Genomic DNA, 14,330 nt, shown 5'->3' with positions numbered 1-14,330 from the left:
CGTTATAAAACTGATAAGTCCCAATGTGCAAAGAGATTTACATCACTGACTTGAGACAAGCTTCTCTGCTAAACATCAGTCACTCTTTAAAGCAGTGACTATAATTGGAAAATTAATCTTTGATATCTGTCAAAGTGCGACTCCTCCCCAACCTAATTAAAGCCTTTAATACAAGGCATGGGACGGCTCACCAGTCTTGCCACAGAACAGCTTCTCTCTTGAACCTGATCCGCAAACACAATGAGGACTCTTCAGGAAAGAATCATCGTTCTTACAGTTTTTATGTCTCTGATGTGTGCCATTCAGGTAAGTTAATAAACTTAATATTGCTGTTTATATCCTGGATGGGGAGAATTGCCTCCATTTCTTTTGTTCTACTAGAGCACACATAGCCTTTGATGTTGATGGAGTTACTGTTTTCAGTGTTATCACCATATATCATGAGTGTCATCATAGCTCTATAAAGGTCTTATATTTGCCTTTCCAGGTCAATTCACTGCCCATACCTGAAGATGGTGCATGGAATGGGTTGATCCAGCGGACCAAACGGTCACTACTATGGCGTTGGAACAGCATGAAGCCAGTGGGTGCCAGCTGCAGAGATCACTTAGAGTGCGGCACAAAATACTGCAGGTACAGCAGAGGCTCTCGGAGGTGTTGAAGCATAAACACAAATATTTGAAAAATGTACTTCATCACCCAGTCAGAAGATGTCTTTTTGTCACATTCCATTAACTGCTTTAAGGGTTTTTGACATTAATAAATCTGAAGGAAATTACACAACATAAAATAGTATATAAGGATAATTTTTTTAAATGTTACTGGTGCACTAACAGTTCCGTTAGTCATGTAAAGTTGTGTCCACGTGCATTTTGCTTTGCAAGGATGAAGTCAGAAACTGATGACACTGTAATAAAATTGCCTTTTATCTTTACAGGAAAAATATCTGTTCCTTCTGGAAATCACCCTGAAGAGGAGATACACAAACAAAACTCCATCGGAGTGGCTGTCTACAACACAAACATCTGCTTGGTGGACTAAAGATATCAAATACTGCAAAAATGATTGCTATGACAACCCCACCTGAACTGACGACCTGCTAGTATTTTATGACTGTACGTTAAGTCAGAATAATCTAATCTGGCACTGAACTGAAGCAAAACAAAGCTGTAAAAGTCACATGAACAGCCAAATGACCCCACATAGACTGCAATTCATTTCTTCAGAGAACATACAGAACATCAGACAGGCTGTATCAATCTAAACATGTTTTAATAAGAAAATATAAATATTGATCCACAGTTGTTCGTGAGGTGCTCTGAGTTTATTGGTTCATTTTATTATTCTATTTATTTGTAACATATTGTAAATAATGTAAATACTTAAATATACTTTATATTTTTTCACGTGGTTGTGCTGCCCAAATGTGTTTGTCTTTAACTGTAAAACAAGTTCATAAAAAAAATTAAAGTATTCCTCACAGTTCCTGCTACATCTTTAATGCAACTGAATAATGTAAAAAAAAACTTTGGATGTTGGTTGGCAAATAAGTTTTCTGGTCAAATTTGGTGTTTCTGTATTCATTCATCCAAATCCATAAAGTGGTGATGCACTTCTCATAAGTCCTTACTTAAAGGGAGAAGCTTAGCCTAACTGCCTTTACATTTTCAATTATACATTATTTTGTTGTTTTTCTTTTAAAAAAGCTTGTTAAAAATAATGAAACGCCAAAAGAAACTAAAAATGTCAATACACTGTGAATAAAACAATACTGATAGGTTACTGGGTCAAAAGCAGTAGATATAATTATGTCAAAGGTTACTTTTAACCTTAAATGGATAGTAAGGTAGTTGGGAATTGTGAGGATATTTTTGACACTGTTACTATGTCAAATTCTCAGTAATGTGTGGTTTGAAGAGAACAAATGTAAAAATGCTTTCTCAGCTCTTTTATGTGTTGTGTTGATGAGAAGAGTTAATCATGCATGATAAAAAGGTGGCTGACCTTTGCTATCTGTCAGCTGCCCACATGCTGTCCGAGTGTCAGTCTGCTCAGTCCAGTACTAAAACCGGTTAACATAATAGACTTGATGAGGCTTCCTCTTTCTTATCATACTGGGATATATGTTTACATAAAGGGATGAGCAAATGGTCTGGATGGGGGAGGGGGATGCTCTCAGACTTCATGGAAGGCATCAAGCTGCTCAACATAGAGAAGCTGGTGAATAGCAGGGCACTTCATGAAGAAAAAAACAGAAAACACAATTGCTCCCAGTTATCTTCATTCACTTCCACAGCATAGCATAGCATGCAAGAGGTCAACATTTAGTCATGGCATTCATCTGCATCCATCCAAAACATCCAGTGAGAAAGAAGACTTCAAGTAGTTTGCACTCATCTGCAATGAGCAGTGAAATGAAGCCAGGATTACCTTTTATACCAGAGAACAACACTACCAATATGTGGATTATTACCTAATATGTGAAATGCACCTATGATGGTGACATTCACATAGAAATGGATACAATAGTTGAAACTTATTGCTCATTTTCACCACTGGAGGGCACCCTGAGCCAGGTTTAATGAGATGAACATGGCGCCACAACATTGGTGGTGTGACCAAGTGCAATATGGTATAAACTATTTATTTCAATCACTGTTTACAATGTATATGCATGATTCTATCTTTTCTTTCTTTTTTTAATAATAAAAAGATTTAAAACAGCAAGGAGTGAAGAAAATATATTGTTTTTTGCTTGTAGGCAACATGTCAAAATTATTATTGTGTTTCATATTTCAAAACCTGCATTTTGATTTCTGTGCTGCACGGGGACAGCAACTGAAAGATTATCCTCTTATAGATACCTTGGTTTCTGGCTTGACGACAAGCTGTGCTTGAAGAAACATATTAATCAACTGACTAAGCCCTTTAAAGCAAATCTGGCATGCTTTTATAGAAGACATGCGTTACACATAATTACAGAAGCAACCTTTTTATCTATTATGGACTATGGCAATGCAATTTATATGCACTCTCTTGCCTCTACTCTTACACCTCTCAATGCAGCCTATCATTCTGTCCTCAGGTTCATATCTGGGGATGGCTTCAGAATGTATTGTTTCATACTATATTATAATATATTACATGTATACAATACTAAAGAGAGTTGTGTCATTAGTAGTGAGAAGATTAAAAGCAATGTATTCTAATTATGTAAAAAAAACACTTATTGGAAAACTTCCTGTCTTTATAAAATTAGATCATTGTCACACTTCCCAAGACTATTAAGGTCCTCAAAAGCATAGCTCTGAGATCAGGAAACGGGCTTTTAAATACTCTGCTCCACAGAAGTGGATCAGAAACCTATAAAGTTAGACAAGCTCATCCATTTTAATTTAAATCTGTGTGGAATGTCATAGTGCAGTGTAAACACATCTGTCTTCTTTGTAGTGATACAATGGTTAAATGATCATATGTTGATGTCTTTGGCCTGTTTGTTGTATAAGCCGTTGGTGTATACTGTAACTTGTGTGTGCTTTTACTTTTTTTATATTTACTGTAATCAGGGCATCCTTGTAAAAGAAAGCTTGCTCTCAATGGCCCTCACTGTTTAAAAAAAAAAGCTTATATTTGTGACTCATCATTATTGCCAAGATTATGCTAAAACTAGACTATAAGTCATAAGGTTGATGTTTATTTTTATCACAAGAACAAAACAAACAGAAAAAAGAAAAAAAAGGTGTGCATGTTGAACTCTTTTCCTACCAGGTGTCTTGGATACTTTGAGTGGCAGCAGTTTGTCCCTCCTCATTGGTCAAAGCCGCCGTGACGCAATATCTCTGCCAGCTGGAGCATCGCTGAAGCAGCGGCGTGGAGACCGCTGTGTCTGTCCGGACATCAACGTCGGACCCGGTTTCATATCACCCTTTATAATAGTTATACATCACCGGAATAACCCGTTCATTTTCAGCCTAGATATCAGGTAACATAGCTGAACAATTGGCTTTTTTGATGCATCTTTGACGTCAAAGCTGCGTCGAGCTCTCGCATGTGTTTTTTAAAAAATTGCTTTGGTTGTATAATTTTGGATCCAGCCACGTATTTATGAGACACCTACATAACAAAGTCATCCAGAAGAAGAGGATGGATTTCATATGTGACTGACAGCTGGTTTCAAGTAGGTGTTATTAAAAAGATGCTAAAAATGCATGAGAGCTTTTTTTTAAATGTGCTTTTAAGTCAATTATTCCCTTCTGTCTTGATTGTGTTGATTGGAATCGCTTGTCTCACTTTGTCTGGGTTTAAGACTGTCTGGGTGTTTAGTGTGTGTGTGCTTTTAGTCAATGTGTGTGTATGATGGAACGAGAGATGCTCCCTCTATCATGTATGCTTCTTTGGCATGTGTGCACTAAAATCTCTTGTTATTTAGTTATCCCACTTCAGCCTGTAAGAATATTTCATTTTCATTATGCAAACTACACACACATACATACACACACACATGCATACATACATATATACATACATACACACACAGGGATCTGACTAAACAGTGCAGCTATCATTTATGACCTTTTTCCTCTTCGTCATCTGCTCATATTGCTCGTACTTTTTAGATTTAGGTCAAACATCACATCTGATCTGATCATGTTTAACTATTACTGAGTTCTTACTGAAACTTTCCCCCCCACGGGAACATAGATCAATATGAACCATAAAGATGCCGTCTCATTACAGAGAGACTTCACTGATTACAAGCAGCAGCATCATCATGATCTGAGTCTGTTTCCAAGCACAACAGCGGTGGGCCTCAGACTCTCCCAAACAGACCCACGAGTCCCATCCCTCATGTGAGATGGCTGACTTGATGTGACAGACATTTCCCGGTGAAATAGTCAGTTAATCACCATCATCTCAGTGTGCTCTAGTGCTAAGGGGACAGAGCCTGTTTGGCATACATTTCTGTGCTGCAACTTAGGGGCCTTCCTTCGATGACAACATGCAAGAATTGTATCCGCTTTGCAGTGGAACTGTTAGTCCTCTGCAGACAGCTAGTCAGTCACTCTGGCCTACTTTCCTGTGCTATTGAACTGTTGAAATTAAGTGGCGACAGGATGAATCAGAATTCAACGCAAAGTGGCTCCTTCGAGGATCATATCCCTCCTATAACATTACTACATACGAGAGAAATTAGCCATAATAATCAAATGATAACATGCTAATTTTAAATGATTCAATGACAAATTGGGAAGTGTCCTTGAGCAACACAGTGAATACCAAATTTAGGACCTGAGATTTAAAGTCTGCCCACTCTGCCTCCTGTGAGAAAGAGTTACGCAATTAAATTGACTTGCTTGACTTTAGCCCGTTGCTGCTGGAGCATAGGCCATTGACCGATGTCCTCCACCTCACTCGGCTGTTGACGGTTCTTTCTTGATCTTCCCAGTTGAGCCCACTCCCATACATTGCTGCCTGGGCGTCTCTTCTCCAGGGGGGGCAACCTTTTTCCCTTGGTCCTCCCCATAGGCTTCCGATTTCAGGGATTGTTGGCTGATGTTTGCGTCAGGTTTTCTAAGGGTGTGTCCAATCCAACTCCATTTTTTGGAGATCCTAGCTTATTCTTTTCCACAGGTCCGCATTGCTGACGTCTCTCTACCAGATTTTTAGTATTCTCCCGAGGCAAGTGTGAATGTTTGCAGCTTGTTTGTGTGTTGTTCTTCTCCATGTCTCTGATTCATGCAGCATCACCTGCTTTACATTGGGGTTAAAGATGCTATTTTTGGTATTAATTGAAATGTGTTTTGAGCTCCATATGTTTCTGTGAATGTTAAACACTACCCTAATGCACTTAGGCACTTTTCCCCCCCAGAAATAGCAGACCTAAAAATTGCCTGGTACACATAAAATAATAAACAATGTCATGTAATTTCATCATATCTGGAGGATTACACTGTATGAAATATATGCAGTGTGTGGGTGTGCCACAATTAGAGCTGTATTGATAAATGGTGTCCTGTCTTTCAGCAGCACTATCAATAGCTCAGTATTCTTTATTCCACCAGCTTTAAAAAAAAAGCAGAGAGTTTCTCTAGTCCTCTATAATGGTACATTTAGCTGCTGTGATAATGTGTAAAATATACTTGGAGGTGTAATTTGGCTAGAAATTAAAATTTAAATCATCTCCTGGACATTGCATCATAAACATAGATTAACCCAGTTTATTAGGGATACATGATCAGAAGTTACTGTAAGGGGGGGTCACTGCCTATGAGCATGTTATTGAAGTGTTTACTCTTTGTTCCCATGGCAGGGATGTTGTTTACAGTAGCAACGTGATGGTGAAGAGGATTAGCACTTCATGGTAATCTGCTACAGATGTTTACATTGTTTATACATCATGCCCATTCAGTAGCAGAGCAACACTTAGGCACATTTTATGGACATGATTTTATGATGATTGATGGACATTATTTTTCTAGTTTAAATAAACTGCAGATATATAACTGTGTTGAAGGAGATATCAGAGGATGCTATATATTTATTATTGCTGATAATTTATATCAATTGTTTAATTAGAATACACTTTTCTCTCTTCTTCTTCTTTGTGGTTGAATGTTGCAAAATTAAACTACCTGCACTTACTGAAGTTTAAATATTTTATGTGCAGAGTTCAACGATGCTTTGTAATTACTTTTTAAAAATTTAATATATTTCATGAAAGGGTGATTATCATTACTATGCAGCTTGTGTTTACCTTTTGTGTTTCAAGCTCAATGTCTGTAAAAATCAGAAGAAATGTCCAAATGTGTTGAAACACTTTGAATTAAGTAAATGATGTGAAAATGTATTTACTCTTAGCAGTGCCAGCGGAGCATCTCTGCAGTGCAGCTGCCCTAGTTACAGAAGCAGCTGAGTAACTGTGATAGCCTGTGGTTGGACCAGGCAAAGAAGGGAGGAGTTTGTTAATGGTTGACTGAATTATGGAGGGTAGGCTGTGCTGAGGGCCAAAAGCAGACAACACAGTAGGACTTTGACTGGAGGACCAGTGGTGCGAAGTGAGGGAGCAGACAAGTTGTGCTTTATGTTTTTCTATTTCGGTGTGATGGTTTTACATGTATTTTTTCTCTCAAGACTCCCCTTACCACTCTGACTAATCATTTTATATATTGAAAAAGTCTGGCACCTCCATACAGAGAAATTGAAGGCAGATAAGCACTCAAATCTGTAATTGGGTCCCTGAGGCAATGAGCGTGTCCCAGCTCTACAGCTAGAATGACCACTGGCAATGTTTATCCTTAATCTGTATATGTGATAAGACTGCAATTACAAAAAGCAGTGTGGCCAAATAACTGGGAGAAATCGAGCAGCAGGCCCACAGGGAGAACAACATAAACACATATGCACACAACCAGCAAGAAGGATACGAATACATGATCCAAAGTATTTATATTTCACATTAAAACATGTCTGCTTCATCCAAATGTACAAATAGAGCATAATGGCAACTCCACTCTACACAAGTGTAACCTTATTTCTTACTATCTTAAGACTCTAGACTCCCCTGTGCCTTCCCTTGTAGAATTGAATCTAATACTGCTCTCAACTTTATTATTTCATGAACTTGAGTTTTTTAATTCTCATTAATATATTCTTATGAAGCAAATTCAATGCATTTAATGCTTACTTAATGCTCCATGTGTCTTGGGAAGTTCTGAACACGTATCCTCATCACTGATATTACATTTAAAGCATCTTTATCGCTCTTAGAAGTGAATCTATTCTATTCTGTTCTTGCAGGATCTAACTTCAGGAACATGGAGTTGGTTGCCATCATCCACCCTCCATTAGTATGATTGGAACATCCAGTCTCTCAGGGGACACCCTGATAGCGTGCCACTTTCCTGTGGTTCAGCTTCCCACTTGGCAACTTCCTGTCCAGGCCCTGTGTAGCTCGGCCAAGAGGCCAAGTCGTCTGTGCTCAGTAGGCCTGACTCGAGCTGTGTCCCTCCCAGAGCGAGACTCGCTTGATCGGGAGCACACCTTCACCGGTGGACGAAGACATTTCTCCAGCAGCCTCAGTAGTCTCAATGAGGACCGAACAGAGGAGGAGGGGGCCAGTGACAGCAGCGGGAGGTACGATTCCACCTCGTCGCCAGAGGAAACAAGTTCCCATCTGAAGAAGGAAAACTGTGGAGCTAGAAGTATTCTGCGGTCACACAACTCATTCCTTCCTAATACAGAGCTAGATGAGGATGAGGAGGATGAAGATAGTGATGGAGATAATCTACACAGATATCATGAGGACTCATCTTTTGTGTTGCATGGAAATTCCAACTGGCCACTAAGCAATGGTGCGAGAAATGATTCAATACCCCGTAGGGACATGGACAGTGAATGGGGAAATGAGGGGACGATACTAGCTGCTGAGAGTGAGCAAGAGTGGCTCTCTAACCAGCCTAACCAGTTGGACTCACTGCAAACTGAATGCCAGTGCTACCATATGAGCAGATCTGGCATCATGATGCTGGCTTGTGGAGAGCAGGACTCAGACAGAATGGCAGATAAGACGTCCTGCTGCTTCCACACTCAACACAAATGTTCCCCAGAGTTGTTCTCCAACGCTCACACAGAGTATGTCAGCGATTCTTCCTGCAACAGTTCTGATGGTGTCTTGGTTAACTTCTGCACTATCTATAACAAGAGCAACAACCCCGAAACACCTCATGATCTCAGCAGCCCGGCAGTTCATCCCTCTCAGTCATCTGAGGGATCTGTATTCCTCAACCTCCAACCTGTTCCCCAGACTCCACCTGTGTACATGCATCAGCGTGACGTGAGAGCTTACACTCCCCTGAAAGAGGAGGTTGACCTGATGCCCTCTCCTTCCCGTTGGTCTCCTCAAGGGCTCGACTCTAACTGCAATCTTTACTCCCTGGAGCCACTACCTCCAGGTCTCTCTTCTCTGGAGGTCTCAGACCTGGCCGCCTGTCTGCAAAGCCAGGCCACACTGGCCATGGGGACCAATCAGAAGTATTACAAGCTTGTGACTTGTGACCTTTCCTCTCAGTCACCCAGCCCAGCCTGGTCTAGCCTCACCAGCTGCCCTGAGGGTCAGGGCAGAAGTAGCCCCCTCGCTCCCTCTGAGCACCTGCTTGTCAATCATAAGAAAGAAAAACAACACAAAGAAGTCAAGAAGGTAATATTAGAATAAAACAGCTCTCATCTTTGTGTTGAATTAGATGATGGGTATACTTAACATAGACTTCTAGAGGAAAATTACCAGAAATAATATCTCTGCTATCAGTCTTCACATCTGAGCAAGATAGCCAATAAGCTATTTAAGTTAAATCAGTTTCCCAAATTGTTAAATCATTCCTTCAATGAAGCAAAAACTTGTAAGCCCTTTTAAAATGTCATCTATTAGAAAGTGGAACCGACATTTTGTGAGAAAATGCATATATGATTTGGTTGTGTAAACTTAAACAGTTTTGTCTTTTCTGCATCACCATCAGGAAAAAGAAGATTCACAAAGGGAAATAAGGTTCTCTTCCGCACAGTGCAGCACCAGGTTTGACAGCTTGCAGTTTGAGACCTATGATTACCAGGTTGCCACCACCTCCACTGAGAAATCCCTCTGCAGGAAGAAACAAACAGACAGCATCCAAAACCCCTCCCACTCTCCCGGTTTGCTGTGCCCCTGCCATTGTAGCCCACATAGCTGTATATGCCAAGGTACAAGCGTTGCATCCACACAGCCATCTGTGACTTTGCAGCAGAAACACTGTGATTCTAATGCTACTGAGGAAGGTAAGGCAATAGCTAAGAGAGATGTGTAATATTTTCTTTGTTGCTTGATTTTTATAAGTGGGAGGGTAAAATAAGCAAAGATACAAAACCAGAAAAATTAAAGAACAGGAAGAGATTTCCTGTCAAGTGACAACTTATGGTTTCTTGTGCTCTTCTTTCTTCTCAGGAGCATGTGCAGTTGTAAATCCAGTGGTACGCTACAGTAAAGCCCAGAGGCCAACCTCTCTGCCCATCCAGCCCTTTGTTCTCATTCCCAGTGAGAAGCCCCAAGCCCAGGCCCAGCACTTGGGCTGTCTTCTGGAGCAGTACATAAATCAAAAGAGTACCAAGTCCAGTAACTCCCAACCAAGCTTCAAGTTCAAGGGCAAAAGAAGTCAGTGCTTTTCTAATCTTCAGATATCACCAATGGGCAGCCGATGCCCTATCTTCCTGGAGGCCCCTTCGAGCTCTGATAGCTGCTCCACCTGCACGCCAAGCCCAGAGCGCATCAGCCGCAGACACACATGGAGCCAGTCCACCAGAAGCCACGGACGCCCAAGTCCATGTACATCAAAGAGCAGCCTATATCCAACTAACACTAGTCCAAAGCCCAGACTGGTTCAAGCGCAAGATAAAACAAGCCCATCCTCATTCAACACACAGACTAACTCTTTTATAAATCTGATCTCTGCTCCAAATCCACCTAGCCTTGTTAAAATTCCTACCTACCAGGACCTTATCAACCTCACCCCTGAGCAGAGCTGTGCCAACACTGAGCCAAAAAGCAGTCCAAATCAGACCTGCAGCTCCTACCATGCAGTATTCTCTCATACACCGCCCACTTTACCCCTAACAACTCTGGACACCCATCACCCAAACCTGCAGGTGTCCATGTCTCCTCCAAAAACTCCGCAACCACAAAAGACATTCCCTCAGAATTGCATTGCATCTGCAGCTGACTCCAGCTTTTTTCACAGTAGTTTTACAGCTGCCTTCTCCTCAGTTGCTCCTCTCTCCTCTTTGAGTTCTCTGCTCTCCTTAGCTACTTCTGGGTTGCATCCAAAGCAAGCCCAGGACTCTGCTGGGAAACAGAGTCAGAGTCAACACAGCGAATCGCTGATCCTGAGTGACAGGCCGCCCACAGAGTTCTGCCTCTCGCCCGATACATCTTATGAATCTATGTCAATCAGCCATCTTCAGAGGAGAGGTGAGACTCAATTAATGACATGATATCAGTGTGCATAAAACATGTGAAGCTGAATGGAGGGAAAAGTAACCAAGTAGCAGTAATGATTTGTTTCCTCCTTGATTGTCTATCCAGTGATGAGCTCTTCTGGAGAGCAGCATTAGAAACTCACTGTGCTGCAGCAGTGCCTTCAATACCCTGAAGGGGCTTCCACTCAAACATGACCTATTTTTAACTCTCCCTGCACAGGATTGGCTAAGCCTTCTGCTCTGTAGCCTATGCGTGTGCGACTACACGCTCCAAGAGAGGACGAGGATAAAGAGAGTGATGCAGTAGAAACAGTGCTAATGATTTATAATACACCTAATCATTTTTGCTTTAGTACTACCATATGGACATTTTGGTGCCAATTTAATTTTATAAATGTGAACCTTTTGAGGTGGAGGATCAAAGACAGATATTTTCAGCAGCAGTGAAGAGTCAGTGTGGTGCAGCACTGCAGGCAGCATCAACATGCATAAAGAATTTACCGTGACATTTGCAGAGGCTAGCCAGAGATGGAGATAGAAAGGCAGGGAGAAAAGCAAGTCAATGAGGATCACTGCTGAAATGGAAATGGAGGACTCTTTCATCTTCAGTTCCCTTTCACATTTGCATTCCTCTAATGTGATAATGAACCTTGAAAGCACTATATGCATATTTTTATGTGTTGACCCAGAAAGTGAGGTGAAAATCTAGTTATTGTTGTTTGTTAATGTGTCCTAAAAGTAAAAAAAATGTTTCAACCTGTTTCTAATACAAATAAACAATTTTCTCAAAATAATTGTCTGTACCTTGGAACAAGACAGACAGCATGAGGCAGCACAGGAGTGAAGGAAAAAAATCTAGATTCAAGTTATTTTATCGTAACAGATGATAAATGATCACACCAGCTTAACAGATATATTCCACTTATTTTAAGAAAACAAGGCTTTCAGCAATGAATAATACACAGAACTGGAATAAGATCTTTATGTTTGCAATGTAACATTACTGTACAAGTAAATATTTCAGTCTTTTGCATCAGCCTAAAGAATGTATAAAGCATTGATTACAACTTCAGCTCTTCCAACTTATCTGCTCCTCCAATGTCTCTAGGTCTGCTAAGGTCTGTAAGCAGGGCAGTGGATTTGATCATGGCTCATTTTGGCAGCAGCAGAGACCCTGAAGAAAAGGTATGAATTGGCAGAGCCAAGCACCTTGAATGATGTGTCAGTCTGGGACTGGACTCAAATAATTTGCATCAGCAAAAAAGAAACTGTATTATATCTTGTTTCCTTATGCCACAGATGCGTCTGGGTAACAGCTCTCGGAGTCCCACAATCGCCGGTCTGGTCCTAGAACATTTATGTCCAACAATCCAAAATATTTTAGAGGATGGTCTCAGGGATCACAAACTGGATCTCATCATCGGGCAGCGCCGCAACCACTCCTGGAGTGTGGTGGAAGTCTCTACTAGGATTGGTACACACAATTAAAGTATAATTAAGTGATCATAAATTGTACTTCTGTATGTGTTTGCCAAGCAGTACTAGATGGTTGGTTGGCTTGACAAAGTGGTGGGGGAACATTGTGCATTCTGTGAGCTCTTTGATTAATTCTTTTTTTGTCTTTGTCAATTGCCGCTACAGGTCCATCTACTAGGGTCCTTCACAGCCTGGTCTCCAAAATCAGACAATGTCCCCAGCTCAGCAGCCACTGCATGAGACTGAGAGCCTTCATCATGGGCCTGCTTAAGTATGTACTGAAATTACTTTTGATGATGCTAAAGATGCCAAAGAATGCTAATACTATAACTAAATCTGTTGATGACTTGCTTTCTTTCAGCTTGAGAGCTTTGGAATTCTGGCTCAGTCATCTTCAGAGTCAAAAAGGTAAGTGCACAGTTAATTTTATATATATTTTTATTCTAAATTATTGTTACCGTTCCATAAATGTAAACAAATGCTCGGTTATCTGTCTTTCGCTATCTCCATAGATGTGGTGACAACATACTACCATTCTTGGGGGTTCCTGTCCATGTCACTGGATCGGTGTCAGCCCTTGTTTCAGGAGCTGCTACTTCTGCTGCAGCCTCTTTCTGTGTTACCCTTTGACCTCAACTTGCTCCTGGAGCCCCGACTGTTACACAACAGACAGCTGTGTCCTGAGGAGGTGGGTGTTTCTCCACCTCCACCGTGCTCTGCCCTCTTAGTGACCAGCTGGCCACAACTGCAAGCCGACAGAAAGGTAGACGGCAGCTACAGCAGTCAGCCAACTAAGATTTCACACCAGACATGCCTGCATCACGAAGAGTCTCTCAGTTCCCAGAATTCAAGTTGCTACAAGCTGGGGTGTGGAGAGATGCAGCTAAAGAGTCCATGTTTAGCTCCTATTCCAGAGTGGTGGCCGAAAGATCCTGATCTCATGGACGGTGTGGCCGAAGGGGAGGACTGTAGCCAAAATTATCCAGATAATTGGTCTCAAGTAAGTATGGATAGTAGGCCAGAAGAGAGAAGGGGAGAGAAAGACAATGGGACCCCAAATGTGTCACCTTGTGTCCAGGCTGAGAGTCCTGGTCAGGGTGGTCTGCGCTGGGCCAAACTGTTTGGAGGAGCTGATTCTTCCACCAGGACAGAGGAAGTTTCGCAGAGTCACATTGGAGCACAAAGCAGAAGGTAACAAGTACTAATTATGCAGTTTGATTTTCACCCTCAAACTCAAACTTTAATTCGTATACCTCACAAATCTTGAGTTGATTTCTTGTGAGAATAGGATCTAGATTAGAAGACTTGGCATTGTAACTCTACTCATAACCAATACCTCTTTTATCATTGGCTTCATAGGTGCAGGCGGCCGTCACAGTGGCTGTATTTGGACAGATCACAGCTTGGACTTTTGGCTCAATCCATCAGGTCGATGAAGCTAAGAGGAGCTCAGACTGACAAAGACCAAGACTGTTGAAAATGAAACCCTCTGTGCTTGGAGGACAGACTGGAAACTATTTACTGTGATAACAAAAAGTCTTAACTGCATGATAGTACATAGCCCTGCAAAACACAGTGCTGGATCTCACTGCTGCACTGATCAGAAAGCACTTATTTTACAAGATTAACAGATTTCGCAATGGCCCTTAATCATCAAGCTTTTGTGCGTTTAAAGGTGGACTGCTGCACTATCTGTTCATAAATCAATTTCTAAATTCATATAAGCAACATCAAGTCTCTATAGAGACTTAAGTAATTGGTCAATTTGTTGCTAGTACTCCGAAGCAGCACAAGCAGCAATGAAACTGCCAAAAATGACAGTTTTAGGGGCCAGTCTATATTTAACTTAACAT

General features: G+C 41.2%; 2 protein-coding genes across 2 annotated transcripts; both read left to right on the top strand.

Moving 5' to 3' along the window:
• Positions 1 to 240: 240 nt before the first annotated feature.
• On the top strand, positions 241 to 971 carry LOC133995697 (liver-expressed antimicrobial peptide 2). The gene is made up of 3 exons (XM_062435168.1): positions 241 to 306; positions 488 to 633; positions 938 to 971. The coding sequence occupies exons 1-3, from the start codon at positions 241 to 243 to the stop codon at positions 969 to 971; spliced, it is 246 nt and encodes an 81-aa protein (XP_062291152.1).
• A 6,878-nt stretch (positions 972 to 7,849) lies between these two features.
• Positions 7,850 to 13,954, top strand: LOC133995695 (AP-4 complex accessory subunit RUSC2). Its single transcript, XM_062435167.1, has 9 exons — positions 7,850 to 9,196; positions 9,513 to 9,732; positions 9,974 to 10,993; positions 12,110 to 12,186; positions 12,301 to 12,475; positions 12,643 to 12,748; positions 12,839 to 12,885; positions 12,990 to 13,668; positions 13,837 to 13,954. The coding sequence occupies exons 1-9, from the start codon at positions 7,850 to 7,852 to the stop codon at positions 13,952 to 13,954; spliced, it is 3,789 nt and encodes a 1,262-aa protein (XP_062291151.1).
• The last annotated feature ends 376 nt before the right edge of the window (positions 13,955 to 14,330 follow it).

Source organism: Scomber scombrus, chromosome 15 (genome assembly GCF_963691925.1).
Source record: "Scomber scombrus chromosome 15, fScoSco1.1, whole genome shotgun sequence".
NCBI lineage: Eukaryota > Metazoa > Chordata > Actinopteri > Scombriformes > Scombridae > Scomber > Scomber scombrus.
Note: the sequence above shows the minus strand (reverse complement) of the source record. Positions and strands in the feature narration are given on the sequence as shown.

What these genes read in the sequence shown, in the direction of transcription:
- LOC133995697 (XM_062435168.1), top strand. Translation starts at nt 241, where the DNA reads ATGAGGACTCTTCAGGAAAGAATCATCGTTCTTACAGTTTTTATGTCT. An exon ending in CTCTGATGTGTGCCATTCAG is followed by an intron (nt 307 to 487) that starts GTAAGTTAATAA and finishes TTGCCTTTCCAG; the next exon opens with GTCAATTCACTGCCCATACC. An exon ending in TGCGGCACAAAATACTGCAG is followed by an intron (nt 634 to 937) that starts GTACAGCAGAGG and finishes TTATCTTTACAG; the next exon opens with GAAAAATATCTGTTCCTTCT.
- LOC133995695 (XM_062435167.1), top strand. Translation starts at nt 7,850, where the DNA reads ATGATTGGAACATCCAGTCTCTCAGGGGACACCCTGATAGCGTGCCAC. An exon ending in ACATAGCTGTATATGCCAAG is followed by an intron (nt 9,733 to 9,973) that starts GTACAAGCGTTG and finishes CTTTCTTCTCAG; the next exon opens with GAGCATGTGCAGTTGTAAAT. An exon ending in TCATCTTCAGAGTCAAAAAG is followed by an intron (nt 12,886 to 12,989) that starts GTAAGTGCACAG and finishes CTATCTCCATAG; the next exon opens with ATGTGGTGACAACATACTAC.